The sequence below is a fragment of the Sipha flava genome, unplaced genomic scaffold (genome assembly GCF_003268045.1).
Source record: "Sipha flava isolate LNK unplaced genomic scaffold, YSA_version1 119_pilon_pilon, whole genome shotgun sequence".
Classification (NCBI taxonomy): Eukaryota; Metazoa; Arthropoda; class Insecta; order Hemiptera; family Aphididae; genus Sipha; species Sipha flava.
In genome coordinates this window covers 487,335-510,643 of record NW_020271745.1, presented here as the reverse complement: position 1 = coordinate 510,643, position 23,309 = coordinate 487,335, and the positions used below count along the sequence as shown (strand labels likewise).

General features: G+C 35.2%; 1 protein-coding gene across 2 annotated transcripts; it reads left to right on the top strand.

Annotated features, from left to right (window-relative positions):
• Positions 1–1,081: 1,081 nt before the first annotated feature.
• Positions 1,082–15,827, top strand: LOC112693917 (SKI family transcriptional corepressor 2-like). Of its 2 annotated transcripts, none has more exons than XM_025569182.1 (3): positions 1,082–2,556; positions 12,014–12,134; positions 14,438–15,827. In XM_025569182.1, exons 2-3 carry the CDS (start codon positions 12,018–12,020, stop codon positions 15,770–15,772), a joined length of 1,452 nt encoding a protein of 483 aa, XP_025424967.1. In that variant the 5' UTR covers positions 1,082–2,556; positions 12,014–12,017; the 3' UTR covers positions 15,773–15,827. The 2 variants fall into 2 exon arrangements, with proteins under 2 accessions (XP_025424967.1, XP_025424966.1); XM_025569181.1 differs by having other exon boundaries at positions 14,414–15,827.
• Positions 15,828–23,309: the final 7,482 nt, after the last annotated feature.

Here is a 23,309-nt window from a genome sequence, read left to right as displayed (position 1 = left end):
AATCAGTATCATAGATAACAATATTAATCTTATTAATTAATATTACTATAATCAGAATGATTTCAATTAAAATAAAATATTATATTTAATATAATGTTTATTAGAAAAACCTTGTACAACAAAACGAAAATTAATTAGTCATCTAAATCATCCTATTTAGATTTTGACTAATAAATATCGAAATAAATATCTTAAAGTGACTGCAAGTTTTTCCTTTAGTGTTTTAAGAAACTTCACAGTGGTTGTTGGAGTTTTAAAAATATGTTTTGCGATGGCAGATAAAACAAAAGTAAATTTACATTTTGTCAATCTAAAATAATTTTGGAATTTGCATTCATCATCGATAAAATATTTCGTAATAAAATATTCAAACGTCCCTTCATTACGCCTAGCTGTAAACTATTTGTGAAATTTTTCCTTTTAATTTTCTTTGTAAACAACAGATTTATGATATACTCGTTATACAGATTGAAAACTGTACATTATAATTTACGTTGCATCGCATGTGTATCTTTTCATTTTTATGTATTATATTCCGTTTATCATTGTTATTTTATACTTATATGGTTAAAAATCTGATTTTAACCATAATCAACAATTAATATAATATTATATAAACAATTTTCAATAATTTGGAATCTTTAAGACGATGAAACGTTGAAGAGTACACCAAGTATTCAGCGTTCTTCATTTCTTTTGTAATAAATTCTATATGTCCTTACACCGCCTTATCGAAATGCCAGCATTCAATATTCCAACCGTTGGACTTTGCTAACCGTGTGTTTAAATGATTTATACGTACGGTATTTAATGAACGGTTAATCCCACATACGACATTTTATTTGTGTGAGGCTGTAATACATAATGAGCTTGATAATTATAATTTAAGTCTATCGGTAGACAAGAGGACTCGTGTTGCGATTTAATTTTGTAGTTGAAAAATAATTTTTTTGTTCGTTTGAAATGTTTTAATAATATTACGTTTTTTTTATTTTTTCCTAAAACATTACGATTATTGAATGGAAAAAGTTAAACATTAAACGACCGTCATTTTTGTACATCGACAATTACGATTTACAACATTTTCTTTTATCCGTTATATTGGTGTTTAATTTAGTTGAAAAATTGTCGGTTGAATGTATATTAAAAATCGAATCTTGTTATTTTGTTTTTACAGTCGACGTTGAAACGATTGCCACCGTTATATTAAAGGTGTCGTTACTCTACAAAATTCAATGTACTACTCATAGGCGCAAATTGCCATGGGCTGGGGAGATTCAGCCCTTCTAAACTTTGTATATCTCCCTCAAATACTTATGTCAACGTAGACAACACACTATTAAAAACTAAAAATTGAAGTAAACCGATTTTACAACCAGCCGATCTAACCTAATCTAAAGATATTGTTGTAGACGTTGAGGATATGTTAAACGAATTTTCTATAACAGAAAAAAGAATAAATCTAATGTCGTTTACTTTTTAATAGTTTGTTTTGATTAACAAAAACGATAGAGAAGACGGGGGGAATTAGTCTAACCAACCAGAAAAATGAAGGGGTCCGTGACTATACTACATGTCTTAAAGGAATCCATGTTTCAGAAAAAACCTCAAAAACCTCTTCTCTAGTGAGTATAACGTCCGTCCGTAGTTATTTACATTTGTAAATCGTAAATAAAAACGTTATTTTTATTCGCAACCGAATACATTGTCCAAACAGTCGAGAATTATAAACAAGCTTAGCGGATTGGTTTCGGGTTTTTAAGACCGCTTATGTTGCGGGGGTAGTTTACGTCGTCGTCACGCCGTCAGTTTTGTTTTATTCCGCGGTCACAGTTCTGCAACCCGACGCGAAAATCGAAAACAAACTCCGCGCCCTATCCGGAACAACGTTGCGTACAAGGGACGGGGGTGGGGGGGGAAATTATAATGATAATAATATTAATTGCAGAACGTAAACGCGTGTAATGTACATACAAGTTTAACGCGGCCCAAGATATGTACCTATACGACGCGTGCACTACACACGGTCGTGCGATGCGGTTTTTCCAAATGTATTCCGAAACGACGGTGCAAAGCCCGCGGGTACGGAGGATGGATGCGCCGCGGAAGGGTTAGCGTGATCCGCCGCGCGTCCTCTTCGGCGGCCGGTGAGTGAGGTTAGACAGAGGAGGGAACATGGGCGGCGGGGTAAGGGTGGCTCGCGCGCTGTATTTAAGGACCACCCGCCGAAGGGTCGGCTGGGCAGGACCGCGCATGGTGAATCGTTCCAACCCCAGCCATTGGTCGGCGTCGGGTCCCGGCGCGGTCCCGCCCAGCGACGTTTCGGGCTGCCGTCGCCGAAGCTTTTCGCTGAACGTTATCCGTAATCGACCCTCGGCCCGTCACCGCGCTGCACATGCAACGCACCGCAACGGGAGAGTTGTGACCGTGCGCGACCGCCAGGACGACCGCTGCCGCCGACGCCGCCGAGACCTAATCCGCGCGAACGACCGACGGCAGTTTTCAGACAAGAGTTGTCGAGAAACGGCGCCATATACCGTCGCATCAAAGATTTAGGTAAGTACTCAAAACGCGTATTTTCGCCCGACCCTAGGTCCTCGTAGCATGCGGACGAATTTTGTTCGGAGCACAAGCAGCAACAGGATTATTTTCTGTTGGCTAAGGCCAATAGGAAGCCAATAATTATGAGGTAGGGCCGCCAAAAAAGAAATTTCATCAAAATACATAATAATGATTAATACTCATATTAGCTAATGACAATATTTTAAAACTTAAAAAAATCACAACACTATAGCGAAACTACTTTCTAAAATAATACTGTACATAAAAATGTAATTATGTCAAAGGTTAGGTGGTCAGTGGTAGGGTCAGTTTTTCCAGATATCTAGCCTTATCTGGCCCGTCCCTGGCGCCGCCACTAGACCGGACGACAGCTGATATTGCGTTGTATATACGTGACGCGGTTAAGCTCTTATACGAATATAATATGTTTATACGTAAACGCATGCACATCAGGAGTATCCCGAGTCAGTCTCGAAATGACCCCTTTTAATGTTTCACCCAAGAAAAAAAGCTCGTATTTTCGACACAGCTCGAATACGTCCCAGTTAATCTGCAGTTATCCAGTTTTTTAATGTTTTCAAAAATGTATAACTGGATATAGGTTAGGTATATGTGTATAAAATAATGAATTGTACTAGGAATGAAAACTTTCACTATCTGTCCTTTCAAAACTACTACTCGTTTCAGCTTACATAGAAATAGGAAATTTCGCTCTTGGATCTGTATAATTTTCCAATAAATAATCCATAATTTCCATAGTTTTCGATGTTCCGGTCTTAAAGTTATAAAATCTTCAACAAAACATTTCTTCTCAAATTGTTTGTTTAATAATGGTAATCCAATTATATTTTTCAAAAATAAACTCATTTCTGTTTTGTCGCGATAATTTTATACTCAATCCCAAATTTTGAATGTGATGCCGCCATGTTTGGCCCTAAATGGAAGTGACATTTTTTGATGGTTATGGCTAGGCAAAATTTCAATACACTAAGTTGAATAGATAGTTCAAAATCGGTAAATATATAGTCAGGAGGGTAACAAATTTTTATAAATATATTTTTTTAATTTTAACATATAAAAATATTTTGCATATAGATCATCAAACCTTTTTTTTAAAAATTTTTTATGGATTAGTTTTTCTTAAATAGTAGTATATTTGTTGATAAGACTGCAGACGCTCTGAAAACCGTGAAAAATAAAAACGACATGCACTCAGGATATCCCTTACGTGTCAGATGCATTAGAATGAGATGAACTGCAGGCACGGGTTTTAGTACCGGTGAAATAGGAGGACGAGCTACCATTGATGTCACGGCGAGTGTCAGGTCTTGAAAGCGTCGATCAAGACGGATTTTTAAATGTGTTTCTCTTGTTGTTGCTATAAGCCTGTAGGATTACGATTGAATTTGACATGTTGATTAAGAGTCCGAAAAAGAAAGTGACAGAATCTTTTTCTACTCTGCTTGCCATGTAAGATTCATCTTACGGTAATCATCGTACAAAAACTTTTGAAAATATGTTGATTAAAATCGATTAACGTTTATTCGCACCATTCGCAAAATGTATTTAATTGTAAATATAATTTAATTCTTATCATTAGCAAGTATACTACGACGTAATATTATACAATTATAAATTAACAGTTATTTTAATTTAATAAAGAATTCACCTGTTAGCAGTTTTTTTACAGATAATATAAGTAACCCTATAACCATTATAATATTATAAATTGGTACGGGATTATAAATAATACGATAAAAAAATGTATCTAGATTATTTTATCTCATTCACTATTAAATAATCCATGTGTTCACCGAAACTACTGTTTTTGAGAATATTAGACGAATAGTCACCATCGATAAAACCGTAAATTAATTAATTAATTAATTACGAAATTCATAAATAGCACTTGGCATCAATGTAGATTATTAAACATAAAAATATGCCCATGCAAATGTATTTACGCGCATAGTACTTTTTTTTTTTTGGTATTAATATTTAGCACTTATTAATATAAATATTTATAAACACAACGACACGCACTATAGTTTTATTAAAAATATTCAAGTATTACAATCGATGAACCCGGGTTTTTCTGAAAATATATTGTTTTTTTTCATGTGAAACAAGCCATATTGCAGTACGTGATAAATCATAAATGTGTGTGCATTGAACGATTTTAATAAAAAATATAAATTACCATGTATGGGTGAATGTCATGCAAATAACAACAGTTAAGGGATTCATTTTTAATGAAAAAAAGAACTACTAGTGTCTACTATATAATTATGTTCTATACGTTCATGTATTATACAGGTATAGGTGTGTATGAATTGCAGTCGTAATCATGTTCATAAAATTAGCTTAAAATTATTATCCTTTTAATTTTTTTACGATAAACCAGGAGTATAAAGCCGTTATTGAATGTAATGTTTATTATTGAATCATTTACGAAGTAAAGTTGAATATCTACCTTTAATTACAATATTTATTTCTGTGTTCATTTCCATTATTTTTTTCATACATACACAAGTAAATTAGATGTTTGATAAAGATTAATATTTTTCCATATCAGTATGTGTGCGTGTAGTTTTTTGTCTAGAAGTGCCTTTGTAAGAGAGGTGTATATTGGAGTGTGCACTAATGTGACGCTAATGTTTCAGGGCGTTATCAATCAACAAAATTTCTTTTAAACCCATAAATAAAAATACATAAAACGTTATCAACCATAAAATTAATAAAATATCACTATTTATTTATTATTGGTTATCCGGTAAATTCGATTAAATTACCAATAATCATATTCTGCTCAAGAAAATGTGATTTATTTTTTGAAAATGTTGATGCCTATTAATTAGTATCACATTATCGTGCATAGTCCATGGACTATAACCTCCAATTCAATAATTGATTAAATCTTGTAGATTTTATATACTTACGTTTAACATGTACTTAAAAAGTAATAATTGTTTTGAGTTAAGGGTTGTTATTTTGGGACGATAAGAGTGTAGCCATTAGTGTTAGTTGGATATGGGCCATCAAAAGTTGATTTTTTTTCCTCTTGTAATAAATTAAATATACATCTATTTAGAATCCATAAACAAATGAAGTAATATGAAAACACCATTCGAAGTATAAACAAGTATATAATTTATATTTTAAATTTTGTTCCGATTTTCTGAGTACTAGGTTGAATTGTATTTGAGAGAGTATTGATACTTCTTGATTCGTAGTGCAACAGTGCAACCATAACCGTAGTTAGGTTTTTAAGTGAGCGCTACGGTGTTGATAGTTTTCGGGGAAAAACTCTTAGTTTGAGCGAATTGAATACGAATCTGACAAAAACTATCGCTTTACCGCGCAAAGGAATGTCCATTTCGTCTAACGCCTCTGCGTCGTGCGTGCCTGGACCGCTGGAAACACAAAATTAAACGATCCGATGGTTGGCGCGAGCTCGCGGCGTCAACGCGAGTTCAAAGGGACTCGATCTTCCGAAAACCCTGCGAACCGTTCGCCGCCCCATTCGTTGGGATATTTGATATCGAATACGCGGAGGACGTCCCGCCGACGAGCGCGCGCGATGATGCGGTAACCTTTCGGCGAATCAAAGCGAACTCGCATATGGCCCGCGGCGAACGGTCAGGAAATATTACACAGGATTTTTCACGGACGCATACGTGCACGGAGGATTCGTAACGGATTCGACGAGTCACGGGGAGGGTAGCACAACATCACCCCCCCCCCCCATCCATCCCGTTGGCGTGCCGCCCTTGTTATTCGTCCCGTTCCGCTGCGACGTGTGCTCTCCACGATAAACGCACAATCGCATTACGCGCCGCCGCTTGTAATTATTGCGGCGGCGCCCGCGAGCGCAATATTTTAATACGACCGTTGCGCGTACAATAATAACAGCGATAATAACAATAATAACGGCGATGATATTACGGTGATAATGGTATTCGGTTAATAATGACGTTTCGACCGAGCCCGTGCGGAAACGCGATTATAATGCCGTCGGACGGAAAATGAAATTACACTCCACCGCGCGCGCGCGTTCCGACGGATTCGCGCTCGTTGATGGAATTACAATCGTTATTATTACTATTATCGTGTACATCTGTGCGATCAGCCGCGGGCGCGTACACAAAATAATATTTCCATGGGGGGGGGGGGGGGGTTGTACATTTTCATACGTATACACTTTTGTTCGACGAAAACATTTTTAATAATTTTCTTGAATCTCGGGAGTTAGGGGTTGAACCCCTAACTCCCCATCCCACTGTATACGCGCCTAGTCGGCCGTACGCACTGTACCGCGGTGATGTGCTTACTTACGCGATTCTTACGCGGGTAGCAGTGCTTGTATGAATCGAGTCACTTTTCAAAAGTTTCAAATAGTGTTTCTGCAACGATCCGTCCAGGTTAGCGACGTTCGAGTCCCTGTTCGTGTTGCCCGCGCTCGTTGTACTAAAGTTGGTTTCCTCGACAGTACGTGTTTCGTTCTCAAATCGTAACTATTTTAACAGTGCATTACTCGGTTTCATATTTCAAAAATAAGTATAAGAACAGTACTCGATGTATTAAAAAATCTCCGAGTATTTGTTTTACACGCAAACTCTGAGATGTTCCAACCAAAATAGAACATCGCCTCAGTTTGGTTTTTGTATAAAAAAATAAATTTTGTTTTCGATTCAGTTTTATCAATTACTTACCTTTTAGTATCGACGAGTTTAAAAACGTTTTCAAATTACACCATATTTTCCCAAATAAACTATTTCATCAACGGTTACAATAAATAAAAATTGAATGATGTATTCTAAAAGTTTTAAAAATTGCTGTTTGATTTGAATTCATGTACAGTAAAAATTGTTAGAAAATTTACTCATTTGACACTTTATAGGTGTTATTTATTTATTAGTTATTTATTAGTATGGAAAAATAATATATATGCAATCTGTTGCAGCGTTATTCACGTCATATCATGATAATATTTTGTTGGTGTGTTGATTAATAACATCAAGAACAATATGTGATCGATTAGAAAGAAAGTTTGATTTGATATACGGCATACATATTGGTAATATAATATTATAGTGCATGAAATTCGTAAAAATATATGAAAATAGTTGACGTTTGATTATCGTTTGTATTAAAAACGAGATTATGAAACATATTTTTGTAAATTTCCTTTATGAATAAAAATGGAAATAGATTGAGAAAAAAATTAGGAACTGCATAAATTATAATAACAAAATAATATTTCCTACATCAACCACATGACATTCATTTTTTTTTCATATATTCGTAAATAAAGTTGTTTCGATACTTAATTAGGGTAAAGTGGATGATTATTTTGCTTACACTAGGACTTAACTGATTTTTGCGCATATTTGGAAAATTCACTTTAAGTTTTTTTAAAATTAATACAATAATCAAAATAACAATACTTGATAAAGATAATGGAAATATAGTTTTCTAATTTCATGTTTTTCTTTTAAATGACATTATTTTTTTATAATTCACTCCATAGCATATAATTGTTGAATTACTACTAAATTATAAAAGTAATAAGTTTTGCTTACTCGTTGGGCAAGCTTTATATTTGGAGATTTAACGCTGGCGTAGCGTGCGGTAATCCTAAAAGTTATTATATATGTAACGAAGTTCGAAATAAAAATAAAAACAACATCAATATTTAAATATTACGGAGTAAACAGAATCAAAAAGGAGCTTAAACGTTAAGATAATTGGTTTTGAACTTAGCATTATTGTGTCTTGTTTTTGTACGTAGACTCATGTTTCTCATTGTATTTGACTCTTATTGTGATGTTTTATAATATTTATTAAATTCAGTACGTACGTTAAATTAACTCGAAATACACTGTTGTGACCGCCGGGAAAGAAAAGATACAAATGTAACTAATTATTCATTATTCAATATGCATTATAAAACGGACGCACTTAAACATCGATTTTTTTCTTTTATACACCCATTTCGCGTAAGAGATATAGTAAGGTTTAATTCGATCCGACCTTTCGTACACACATAGTAAATAATAATCATATTTTCATGAAAATATACTTGCGGGATTATATACATATATATATATATATATGTACACAAACTACGGAGAGAGCAATTACCTTTTTGATATACTATACAATTAGAGTGCATGGGGAACAAGGGCTTAATGTTATTATTCTTGTGTACAGTTGAAGACACCGCCCCGTGACCGAGTTGAAATGATAATAATAATCGTGGCGGTGAATATGGTAAAAAATGCATTGAATAACTACGACGATGATGTCAACGTGTAGACGAAACGCGTTTAAATAATATAAGACGCTGTGTACATTCACCGCAGAGGAACACACAAAGAGCAATAATATACTGTGAAGTTCTTCACATTTGTTTCGTTAAGTATAAATATAGAGTGCTCTTTAGAGACTTATATTTCTATTTGTTTACAAAATAAAAATGTTTAGCGTTGAAATATGCCAATGTGGGCAAGTTAGTAATTATTACAATCGATGAATATAAACTTTATGTTTCAAGTGGATGCTAAGAAAAATATCAATTTAACTTAGAGTTAAAAAAATGTTCAATTATTTTTTAACTTGCATCAAAATTAATACCGCTTGATTCGATATTTAAATAATTTACAACTTAATTTTAGTAGTTATAAAAACGTATCTATCAATTATTTTTTTCGAAACATAATCAAATAAAAAATATCTAAGTAGCAATAATATATATTTTCAAATTAATTTATAGTATTAAAACCAAAAGGTATTTTACATATATAAATTAATATATTTTTATTTATATTTTGGCCGAACCCAAATTGTTGGGAAAAAGGCGAAGAGAAGGAGAAGAAGACACAAATAAATTAATATACATAAATTAAAATAACAAATAAAGGGACTTTTAAATAATTAATATATAATGATTTGCAACCCTCCGATAAGCTAAGCTTTCGAAGAAGGGTTTAAAGAGAGATAATTAATTTTTAATTTTCAAGTAATAAATTATTTTTCACGCTTACTATAGAAATATTTATTTAAACTAATAAGTATGTTATAAGGTTATGATACAATTAACTTGATAATCAATTCATCTTTTTATATATGTTGATAAATTAATACAGGGTAACAACTAATGTATCTATATAAAAATAAAAGTTCTTAAAAATCACTAAAAATCAGCAGGTAAATCGCAAGCCACAGTTGGAACGCTTGGTAAAAAAAAAAAATTGTAAATTATTATTACATTCTTGTATATATATACATATCGATATCGACTTACGTTAAAGACGATCACCCTGTATACCTGAGCTTACACCACTTATGCATGTTTTTTAGTTATTTTTAATTAGAACATACCCGCGGCCGCCGTGGCCTCATTCATGTAACCGTGTATTATAATATACTTTATACTATATATTGTGTGTACAATATACTCGAGTGTATACATAAATAAAAGCTTAAAACTTACCCCTTTATAACAGCAGCCAATAGCAGTTGCGCCTTTACGTATATATGTGTATACAAATAGCATCTTTCGTCCGCGGACGAGGAAAAACGCTTCTCTCTTTCACGAAATGTAACGAGTAATTATCGACGGATTACGGGTACCCCGTTCGGGGTCAGATTAACCCTCTCCTCAGGCCGTGTCCCCGTGTAATTGTGTAACCATTCCCGGTCCCTTGGCGCCCACTTTTGCAGCAAACACGCGCGTTGAATGAGAGTCGTCAAAACACGGGGTGCACACTCGCCCTTCTCTCCTTCTTTCGCACACAAACACACACACACACACACACGTATACACGTATACACGTATACACGTATACACGTATACACTCAATCGGCTCTCGTTTAATTAATTTCGCCTTTTCGGTTTTCCACGCGCTAATGATTTTGAGTACAACTGTGCAACACTTATCTTTCCGTTCTGCCACTGTATCGGTTCGATTAAGTCGCGCCGCTCGCCAAAATTGAGCTATGTGTACAAAGGAAAAATATCCGAAAACGGAGTTTGTGATTACTCGCACTCGATAACAAAATATTATTTATATTAACGAGTATTATACTTTATTTTCGTATATTCTATGCGTCTACTGCGCAAAGAAACGATATTATACTCATTACGGGCATGTAGAATAATAATTATACACAAGTATTGGAAAAATCGATTGAACTGGAGTTCCAAATTCGAATTAATATCACGAGAGACTCAATAAATAATGTTTTTCCACTGTTTACGATTTCCATCCGGTAACTGTTAAGATTGAAAATAAGACAAAATCATATAATAAACATTATAAACATCATTATAAACATTATAGACATAAGTTTAATATATTTTATTAAGCAATTTGATACTTTTACTATATTGAACATTTTTGGAAATATAACTTGAATCCACTCGACCTTTTTCAGTCAGATTCATTTTTTCGACAGTAATACTACATTGATTTCAAGTTTAAAAACGAACACATCAATGTCATACAATTATTCCAGTATTTTGTTCGACGTTTTAATAAACCCAGGATTTTCGCCCTTATTTTTAAATTGCCATTTAATGAATCAGCTTTTTGTACAAAACATTATAGCTCTACCAATACAGTGTAATATACTGAATCACATAGGTAATTCTATGTATATATTATATAGAATACCTATGTGATTTCAACTCAACGTTGAAAGATAACAGTATATTATATGATGATTTAATAATATAAGAAAAATATACACACAATAAATAAACATTGACAGTAGGAGACTTTAGTGGGTAATATTAGGTCTCAATTACTAAACTCAATTAGTAAAATTATTGATATGAAGTATAATATAGGAAATTTAAAGACAAAAAAATAATGACGGAACAATAAATAGGTACGATGGATGACATGAATGCGATCTGTAATGAAGTAGTATATAAGATTATAATGTAATAATATTGGACGAAAATATTGAGGAGAGATAATGATTTTTGATATAAATACGTTTAGAACTGAGGAAGAAAGGAAAATTTATGGTCTATAAATTGAATTTAGATTTGAAATTAAATTTTAAAAAGTATCAGACATGAAATTTGAGTGTATTTTAATGGTTATGGATTTTATAATTTATTTGTTTAAATATTTTTAGTTAGATTAGTTTCGAATTTAGTATTTTAATATTTAAAACTAATTTAAATAAACAAATAGAGCTTGCGCATAAAATGAATTTCTGTAAGATTTTTGTAATATCTTACTTGCTCCATATTTTTTTTTACTTTACGAAGTAACATAGAGGTTATATGATCGATAAACGATGTCGTTGATGAATAGTAAACCACTAATTGTGTTGGAATCAATAGAATGCAAATGTGAAATAAATCTAGTTGTAAAAACGTAAAATTTTTTATTTGAATTCATTTTAATAAAATTTAAATATTTTATGGTTTCAGAAAAATGACGTTAGCGAAAATGGATCAGAGGTTTCAGTTAATCAGTCATCACAGGGATGATAAACCAACCGAACCACAGAGAGCGCTAAATCCAGTGATCAATAATTCTAAACCGAACAAAGTAAGTTAAAAAAAATTAAAAATGTTCTCGTTCACCAGTGACTTTAGATAATTTATTCAATTCAATTATATCAAGTTAACTGAGTATTTTGTTGTATCAGACAATATTCATACAATCATAAATAAATCATTATTTTATGATAAAAGTTAAAATGATTTGTTTAAACCGTATTGAAAATTTACGAATTGAAAAAACTGAATTTAATTTATAAGGGACAATATTTCGGATGTAAAGTTGTAAAACTTATTACAAATAATTTCTTTGTAGTTATTGTATTATATTTATTTAGAAGTCATCGAGTGGCGTGGATAAATGGTCGGAAGGAGCGAAGCGACCTTTTAATAGGGGAATTGTCGTTCCGGTCGGAAAGCCTAAAACGAGTTTACGATGCGAGTAAATGACAATAGCCTTAAAAAAAAAAAAAATAAATAAAAATAAACTCTAAAACGTTATTATCGTTTGTTTCCTTTAAACACTTGAAAAGCGCATTGAAATATAGATATAAAATTGGTACAAAGATAGTAGATCGATTTTTCAAATGACCTATAGTGTATGAAATGTTGAATAAGTTAAATTACATTATTATACACCTTTATATCGGATGCATAATTAAAAAAGGTTTTAGTGAGAAAATAGTAATTGTATCAAGCATCGCGATGCATCGGTCCTATACTCGTACATTGTTTATTCCATCACACAGTAAACGAAATGAACCGACTTCGGCATGACAATTTGAACATCATTAATTAGTTAAAATAACAAATTAATAAAACGGTGTGAATAAAATGTACCGGTGCAATAGATACAGGGTCGGCTCAAACAATAATAGTGTACTAGGCAAAATAAAATTTTGTTACGTCAAAAAAATTGAGTTCTAATTTTAACATAGCTCCTTCATCTATTTTTCATGTGATATACGTACATGAAAAATATTAAATATTTTTTATTTAAAAAATAACAAGTAGTGTTGGGACTATCGGGATATTTTTTTATATTCTTTATTTAAACGTCAAAATTGTAAAGTAATTAATTTATTAAAAATTCAATAGATGCATGTATTTATATTTTAGGAATTTATATAATTAAATATTTTTCACTATTAACCTTACAAATGACTAAACCTTTGACATAATCTTCAAAAATTAAACAAATTATTATTATAATAATATTGATAAAATAAAATAAAACAAACTTAATTTTATTTTAAATTTACTTTTCTTGCTTTTAGTAAAACCAAACTCTGTATAAGTCTATCCATGTCTAATTTTTCTGCGATTTTGCTTTCAGTAGAGAGATTGACTAATCGGTTTTGAGATATATTTGATCGCAAATAAGTTTTTAATGTTTTAAGTTTTGTGGGAACTCCTCTCGACTGTTGCAACAGTTACGAGTTAAGTCGATATAATTCTTAATATCACATAAGTATTGGGGTATAGTTCTATCGCCTTGTTTCCATATATGTACTTAAAAACTGATTTCGGACACCGATGAAAAAAAAAATAAATATATATACGAGTCAATTTTGAAAATTCCGCCCCTACTAAAGTGCCGCTCAAGGCAAATGCCTAGCTCGCTTATACCTTGAGCTGGCTCTGAATAGACGACAATAATGATGTACTGTATTCCGAGATATGGCGGTTGGTTCACTTCAGTATCTTGTACGGTTAATCGTTGTACGTGGGAAACACAAATCACTGATAATTTGAAAAAAAAAAAACTATTAAGTGTTAGACAACTAGAACGTACAGCGAAAATGTTTAGCTCTAAGAGTCTAGGGAATCAGAACGATTCCGAAACCGTCCGAGGACAAAAACGCTGACACGCCATTTGGTCTTCGGCGCCCGCCAGGCACGTAACTCGGGGAATGAGGAGGCATAAGCGATTTTCCCAAAAATACCGTACGGTAGCGACCGCGAACTTAAGATATTCGCCGCATTATTTGAGCGCCGATCATTTCGTCGATCAATCCCCCGCTTGCCCGCGGACCCGCCCGCCTAAACGAGCGTTTATCTTTTTCGATCGACCGTCAAACCCGCGGGACGCACCGTCAACGCGACGGACACCCGGATTTTATCCATCCACCGCGGGACGATATCGCGTCCTTGACCGCGATCGTTTCTGTCGTCCCCGTGCACGCGCGTCCCGATATAACATCGAACGGACCGTTTTCCCCGGGAACGTTCACTGTCCGCCGCCACGTCCCGGCGGACGGGAGGAGCGCGCGGGGCACGCGGACCGCCGCCGCGGCCGCGCGAACGCGGCAAAATGCATCTGAGCAGGTTCTGTTTTGTCTGTCCAACCAGGTGGGCACGGTGATCCTGTACGGGGTGCCGATCGTGTCGTTGCAGATGGACAACCAGGAGCGGCTGTGTCTGGCCCAGATCAGCAACACGCTGCTGCACCGGTTCAGCTACAACGAGATCCACAACCGGCGGGTGGCGCTGGGCATCACGTGCGTGCAGTGCACCCCGGTGCAGCTGGAGATGTTGCGCCGGGCGGGCGCGATGCCGGTGTCGTCGCGCCGCTGCGGCATGATCACCAGGCGCGAGGCGGAACGGCTGTGCAACTCGTTCCTGGGCGACAACACGCCGCCCCGACTCCCCGAAGACTTCGCGTTCGCCGTGCACCACGAGTGCGCGTGGGGCTGCCGCGGCTCGTTCCTGCCGTCCCGGTACAACTCGTCCCGGGCCAAGTGCATCCGGTGCTCCGTGTGCGGCCTGTTCTTCTCGCCCAACAAGTTCATATTCCACTCGCACCGGACGGGCGCGGGCGCGCGCTACGTGCAACCGGACGCGGCCAACTTCAACTCGTGGCGCCGGCACATGAAGCTCAGCGACGACCCGCCGGACCACGTGGTGCACGCGTGGGAGGACGTCAAGGCCATGTTCAACGGGGGCACGCGAAAGCGCACCGTGTCCAGGCCGTCCCCGCCGTCGATGGCGCACCAACAGCACCAGCAGCTCCAGCAGCACCAACAGCTCCAGCACCAGCAGCAACAGCAGCAGCAGTCATCGCAAACCGCCATGCAGGTGCAGCAGTCTTCGTCCTCGTCGTCGCCGTCCGCCGCCGCCGCCACGTCGGCTCCGATCGTCGTTCCTCAGCCCGTGCTCCAGTCAACGTCCCAACACCACCATCCGCACCACCACAATCACCGGTCGTCCGCCGCGCAATCTCCCGAACCGCAGAAAAAGTCCGGTTCGGTACCGGTGCAGGTGCCGTCCATGCCTCTGCACCAGGCCATGGTCGACTACGTGTGGCAACAGCGGGCCAACCCGTTCGCCGTGGCCGCGGCCGCGGCGGCCGCATACTCGGCCGGCGGCGGACTGCCCTGTTGGTTGCCCAAGCTCGATTTGGACCCGCACCACCACCACCACCACGGCGCTCTAGTCAACAGAAGCGCGGTCGCGGCCGCCGCGGCCGACTACTCTTCCGCTTTCCGGCCGGTGTACCCGGTGACCGTGGCTGCGGCGGCCGCGGCCGCTGCGGTCGCTGCAGCCGCCGCGGACGACGACGACGACAACAACGATGATGAAGAAGACGACGGCGGCGGTGGCGGTCGTGTTACCGAATGTGGTGCGGATGACGACGAAGACGGTGAGATCGACATCGAGACGTGCCCCGACGAAAAGGACACGTAGGAGACGATTGTAGTTTGTTATTAATATTATTATTAATTACCGTTAATTATCATTATTTATTATTATTATCATTATTTATTATTATTATTATTATTATTATTATTATTATTATTATTATTATTATTATTATTATATTATAGGTACCACCATATATATATATATATATATATATATGTACGTGTACAGGATTATTATTTTATAGGGTAACAATCATTTTTTAGGTCGATTTGTGTCGCCACGTGTATACGTGTTTTCATTTGAAACCGATTTCATATTCACGATATCAAATAGCCTAGATCAGAGGTTCCCAAACTTCTTATAGTAGGACCCATTTTGGAAATTATTTCAATTTTGACGACCCACAAAAATATCAATGATTTTTTTTTTTTTTTTGCTGTTTTCATCATTTTAAATTGAAGAAAAGTATTATATTTTTATAAAAAAAAGTTTATACTATATAATTTAATTAGTAAGTATATAATTTTAATTTGAAGAATGTAATTGTTTCCTGTTTTTCATAACTGCATTGATATCCATTTTTTTATTTTGATTGGAAAGAACTTGTTGTAAGCTCATCATCAATTAATTTTTTTTTTAACCGTTGACACAGATATTATATCTGTTTCTTCGGTTTTCGTAGAACTTTGAGTTATTGACTTTTTATTTAAGCATTTATCCATAGTAATTGTACACATTTTTTTTGAAAAATAGTAAAATTTAAACTGCGTGATCGTATTATATTGAACATACTGTGTGTTACTGAAAATAATCAATTTATTTGAACGTCATACAGTTATTAATTTGTTTTAAATATATTTTTATATTTTCAATAATCATTAATCTGATTGCTTTGTGTTGACACAATCGAGCATAAACATTTAAAGAAGTATTATTATGTCTATTGGTCACAGTAAATTTGTAATTGTCACAAACGCAGATAACAGTTTATGATAAAACTAACTAAATAATTAAAAATCAACCAAAAGTTATAGAAGCACATGAAAAAAATAACGCGACCCACTAAAAATATCATTGCGACTCACCGTTTGGGAACCTCTGGTCTAGATGATTTTACTTTTACCGAAGTGTTGTTATGACTTTGATCCATCAAACGCGTTTAATGATTTCTTTTAACAATGCACAAGTCGGCCGAGAAAATGAATGTTTAACTTATCAACGGAAAAAACCACTCTTGTACATAATTTTTATTTGTAATACGTATATATGTGCACGTATGCGAGTTTTGTTTTCTAGCAATTCTAGTAGAGATACGATATAACTGCTGCGGAGGTCTTATGTATATTATGCATGAGATGTCCATTATTTTTATTTATTTTTTATCGAAAGTTTACGATCATTTACGTCACTAAAACACATGTGATTTTTCCCGTTTTCGGATAAGCTAGTACGTGTTACTAATTAATTTACGTAGTGGATAGTACCGACGAACAAGTAATATCATGGAGCCGATATGGTTTTCCTTTTCAACCGTTTTTTTTATTTCATCACCAGTTTAGTGAAACAATATTCAACCACGATGTACCTAACCACCGCTTCATTGAAATTACAGTTGCTCTGGTTAGTACGTAATACCATTACGAATGTTACAACAATAATACGGTATATGTTATGCGAGCATCGCTCGTGCGTCGATAATTACGCGCGTAAACGTTTCTCCGACTTGAAGTCCAGTAATACATTTTTTTTATATAAACTTTCCATAGTGATATTCAATTACACGCTCACACACACATACACATATGTATGTATACATAATACGTTTGATATCATGTGAAAATGATGATGTATTTGTTAAACTTAAGCGATTGTCGAATACGTATGTCTAGTTTCCCTTTAAATCTAGTACGTAATACCGATATTACAATGATAATAAATAAAATAAATATGAATAATATCGACAAACGAAAAGACTTGTTTTCATTTTACACGCGCGCGCACGCAAGCCCGTGGAGTGTTTTGTCATTATTTAAATGAAAACGGCAACCCTCGGGTGGCGATTGGAGTGTAAAGGAAACCCGAGGAGACTGACGTGTCGCATAATTAAAATACGGTCCCCGGGGGCAGGACGAACGCGTTCGGCTAAGGTCAACGGTTGACATTTTGCGAGTTGTTTTTTAAACGTCGCTTTTAAAGCGAATCGGAAACGGTCCCGGCCGGGGAATATACGCGCGGAACGGTGGCAGCGACTGCCCAAATCGGATTACCGGGCATGGGTGGTTGAATACCTTCCACCAAGCTGTGCAGCATGCTCGCGGAAAATACAATGTTTTTCGCTGCAAATCTGATTTTTCTTGATTACTATTGTTATTTCTCGGCCCGCAACGAAACCACCGCATGCGTGCCCGTGTCCGCGTGAGTACATTTTACCCTGTAATCGAAAGCCGACTGTTCAAAACGATTCGTAAGTAGAATAAATTATTATTTGGAACATAGAAAAAAAAAATTGATATTTCTCTACATCAGTTAAGATAAGTGTTATAAAAAATAAAAAATAAATAACTTTGCAGTATGTTTTAACTTAATAGTTTACCATAGATATGCCGCTCGTAGATTTGTCTACCAACAACCGTTTTTGTTTTCGTTTTAAACATACTATAAGGACTGACTTGATTCATGACTATCCGGATACATGTGTAAGTATTTGGATGTATTCCGTGTCCCGAAAACACTTATTCAATTCCAATGGTAACCGTTTACTCGTCGGTTCAAATGTGTGAGACGTACTACAAAAAAAAAAAAAAATGCTATTCCCACTAAAATGTGGTTCAATTATTATTTACACGGTTACGAATTTCCGACGAAAACCGAACGAAAATTTAAAATGTCTCGTCGTCCGTATTCGAACCATTTCAAACCATTTCGATAGCAGCCGACACGTATAAACGCGTCTTCCAAGCAGAGGACGAGCTCGACAAGGCGCATATTATTTGCCGCGGGGTACGGATTAATTTTTTCCATCGAAAATATTCGTTTTTCGACCGGGAAACCAACTAACCGTGGCGATCGCCTGTGTTCATAGGCGCAACTGGGGGGGAGGGGCGTAATAGGGTTTTTAGAACCCCTGAGTTCAAATAAGCACTCATGTTTTTTTCCCTCAGATCTATATAATCTATAGTAATTACGGTTAAATACCGTTTAATTGTATTTTCAGCAATTTCAGCGCCCCAAATATTTGAACTTTATTAGCGTCCATGCAAAAAATGACACGGTGCGAGAGCGTTTTTCTCCTGTGCCGGATGGTTTCCGCGCCAAAACCTTCAACCCCCCCCCCCCCCCCGCCCCCTCCCCAAGTCCGCCCTGGCCGCCGAGCGGCTCTGCGCACGGACAATAGGACGCCCCGGGAAGCGGTAATAAAAAGAGACAAAAATCCTACGCCGGCGCACGGGGGGGGGGGGGGGTGGATAGCACCCCGGCATTCGATTTGATCGCGCGCGCGCGGAAAACGCAAACACGGCAGCCCACCCCGGCGCAACCGTTGTAATTATTGTTCGTCCGCGCGCGGGTTTAATCGCGCGCTCGCTAAAAACTGAATATTTTATGAGCCCGATAATGCGGGCCCGAACGGCACTCGCGCAACCGGCGCCGGCTGGCCCCGGGGCGACGCGCCCGATTATTCGCGCCATAAGGTCCCCTGATGTTTGACGTACGTTCGACGTCGGCTGATACCGAACGGGACGGGGTCGCGGTTCGGCGGGACTTGCATTTTCGTTTTTTTTCTTAGCAAGTACGCTAGTTCGAAACGATGAGCTTTTAACCCTTTACCGTTGGAAAAGTGTTTTGTACGCGTTGTCCAAACACGTGCACGAGTACCCGGACGGTACCGAATGCCTTTGTTGTGCGTTTCAGTTTCACTACGATTAGAGGTGTACATTGAAAATTGAGTAACAAAACGATTTCCATTGAATACGGGACATAATAATAATAATAATACCACTTCAAATGTAATATTATTGTGTAGGACCTCGTATTTAGACAGTGTTTCCCAACTGGTGTTCCGCGGAACCTAAGGGTTCCGTGAGTTTGCGCGAAGGGTCCCGTGAGAAATTTGGGAAAATATAAATTAATTAACAACATTTCGATTTGAACTGTGATTTGAACATAGAACTCAACATAGAACTGGAATCGAAACATTTCCCGATGTGAGGTTCGTAGTTCGTAGCTTTTCGGCGTATACAAAGACCAAGTTTCGAAATCAAGTAAATGCGGCTCCGGACTTACAAATCCAACTTTCAGGAATAACTTCAGATTTAAAAACAGTTATGAAAAAAAACACTATGGAATGATTCCAATCTTCTCATTGAATCTATCTTCGAAGTAATGAGAGGCAAATATTGCATTTTAAGCTTTGATATGTAGGCACATTTATAATATTGTAATAGTAGATAACAAGCAAAATAAAATGTTAAAACCGTCTTGTTTTTTTTTTATATTAATGACACTCTTGTGCCGGAAGTGTCCGATAACCCACTCATTTAACTGTAAAATACATATGCCTGTATTAATATTATAAAAAAAATATTGGGGTTCCACAAAACGTTTAAGCTCCTGCAAAGGTTCCGCGGGTAAAAGAAGTTGGGAAACACTGTATTAAGATGTACTAAGAACATTATGAATTGACTCTTAAACACCCCCCCCCCCTTCCCACCAGAAAATAATTGTATATCTACGCCACCGTTCGTGGGCCTTAAACGAAAACGTTTTGTTGGCCCGTGCTTATTATTTTATTCGGACGTACGCGCGGGGAGGCCGATTTCTCCTCTTACACGTCGAACTCCGAGCGTTTAAACCGTTCGCAAGACCAACCCCGTCTTTTTTGCCGAAGTTTTTCGCGTTTTTCGACTCGGGTTTTCGTTAGTGTATGTTCGTTGACACGCGATATCGTGTTGCAGCGCGTATGCACGTGTGTGCAACACTCGGTCCGAAACTACAACAACCGATTTGCAAAATTATTCGAATGCGATAACGTGATGAAAAATCTAAAGTTTTTTTTTTTTAAATAACGTGAAACGTGTGGTGTTCTAAAGAACGATTTAGGAACATATGGTTTACAACTATTTAGTTTTCTCCTAAAAATCTCAAATAAATATTTATTTACTAAATTAATTAAATAAAACGAAAATTAGTCAGTGGTTAACACTCGTTAATTAATACGTAAATAAATATCTTATAATAAATAAATAAATAAATGCTTAACCTTCAGTATTATTACATTTTCAATTCGAAACTGGTCGTATATTACAAATTTAAGAATACTCCGGTCCGAGAATTTATTTACGTATTTCTATATATTAACTATATATATATATATATATATATATATATATATATACATTCTTAGTTATAATTTTACATTCTGGAGCAGTGCAAGGAAAATGTATTTCTTTTACAATATTTTATTTTTACTTTTTTTTTTCCCTACAACCAATCGGTGAAGTATGTAAACGCTAAAAGTTTCATATCACCATAATTTTTAAGGAACTAAATCTGATACGGATTTTGTTACGAAATGGATATATAACGGTCAAAACAAAATTAAAATGACCTATCCTTTTTTTTGTATTATTTTAACAAAAAATTTATTGCAATAAGTTCTATAACTTTCCTGAAGAAATTCATAGTTAACAATATTTCACTTTTACTAACTTCACTAATCTGTTAAGAAAATAAATCTTTTTAATAACTTTTAACCATAGTCAGAATCATTTAAACTTCATCACATCTATAAGTATAGAATTGTTAAGTCCGAAAATATTAACACAATTGATGTACATTCAAATTCAAGTGTATTAAATACTATTTCAGTAAATATTTGTTTGTACAGAAACATTTTTTTTTTAGGGAAATATATTAATAAATACTAAAATAAAAAAATATTGTTACATTTTTATTTGGTCAGTAAAGAAATGACGTAGATTTTGTTTCGATAAAAATCAAATATATTAATATATATTATATATATATATTTTATATTGTAATATTTAGTGTAAAGATTTTTCAATTATTGAATAATAAATATTAATTTTAGTTTATGTTGATTGAATATGTTGTTTTTTAATTTATTATACTAGACCCCTTATCGTATTGATTACATCGTATACTATTGTAACGAAAGTGTGTAATTTTCTACCACATGATATAGTATGATTTATTTTTACACAAACAATACCCAATCCTTTTAATTTATTTATGTGTGTTTATATCCAATTGAATAAATTGATATTTCAATTACCGGGGTATTAAAAGACATGATTGCAGTTCGAGTAATGTTAAAAAAAAAAAAAAAAAAAATTAAAATGATAATAATAACAAAATAAGACCAAACATTTTTAAGTAAATTGAACGTATAACAAAAACGCTTACATTCCGTGTCACTTGAAACTTTTTATGTTAATCGAAAATATTTAATTTGAAAAAAATAATAGATTCCTGTGTTGTAAAATGTTTGTTTGTACTAAAATATGTACATTATCAACCGGCTAAAGTGAAGTACAGGGTTTAAAATAATATTTATATAACCATATAATTTCATACATTGTGACTGACGTCAATATATTATAATATTCACGGGTATTATATAAAGCTATTGGAGTGCCTATTATTATTATTTTATTTAATCTAGTTAGAAATATAGTTGAATGTGTTTTCTGAACATATTTTTATAATTTGCCACGTGACATAGTTTAATTGTTTAAACGTTTGGGAAAGTTGGTCTTATAGTCTAATTGCTCCATAAAAAAATCAAACGTGGTGTTCCAAAATATTTAACGATAAGCTAAACACAATTACATACTTAGGTTAACGTTAACAATATTTCATACAAATATAGAGACGAGCAATTACCATATCCTTGTGGTTTATAGTCAACTGTAATCAGTGCAAGCAGAAATGATTTAATTATGCCAGTCGGTTTTTGACGATTTTAATTTTTCCGATGAGTGTTTGCTAAAGAAGATAAATATTACCGTAAATAATTTATTTGTGTGTATTCATGATTAATATTAAAAAAAATTAAGTGTTATGATGATGTACAAGAGTCATATAAGAGGTAGATTTATAAATTTAATAACTATAATTTATGCGAATTCTAATGATAAAAGTTTGCACTGAAATATAAAATTCGTTTAAATTATTTATTTTATATGTTTGAAAGTGAAACGGTAATTTTATGGTTATGTTTTATAAGTACACTGCAATGAACTGACTAATTTATTAATAACAATGTACCTATTGCTAGGGAATCGATGGTATGATTTTAAATACATATATTTAAATTATATGGTTCATATTGTTAAATAATATTATAATCCATTTAAAATTAATAAAAAACAATTAGTAATCATTATTTTAATTAAGTTATTTTATTCAATGTTAGACGGAAAACATATTGAAAATACACACATTCATATTGAAGTTTTATAAATTTAAGGTACGAAAGAAATCGTAACAGACATTAATTTAAATGTTATGATTTTCGCACGTTTCTTATTTACAGGTAACGAAAAGTGACAAATGACCA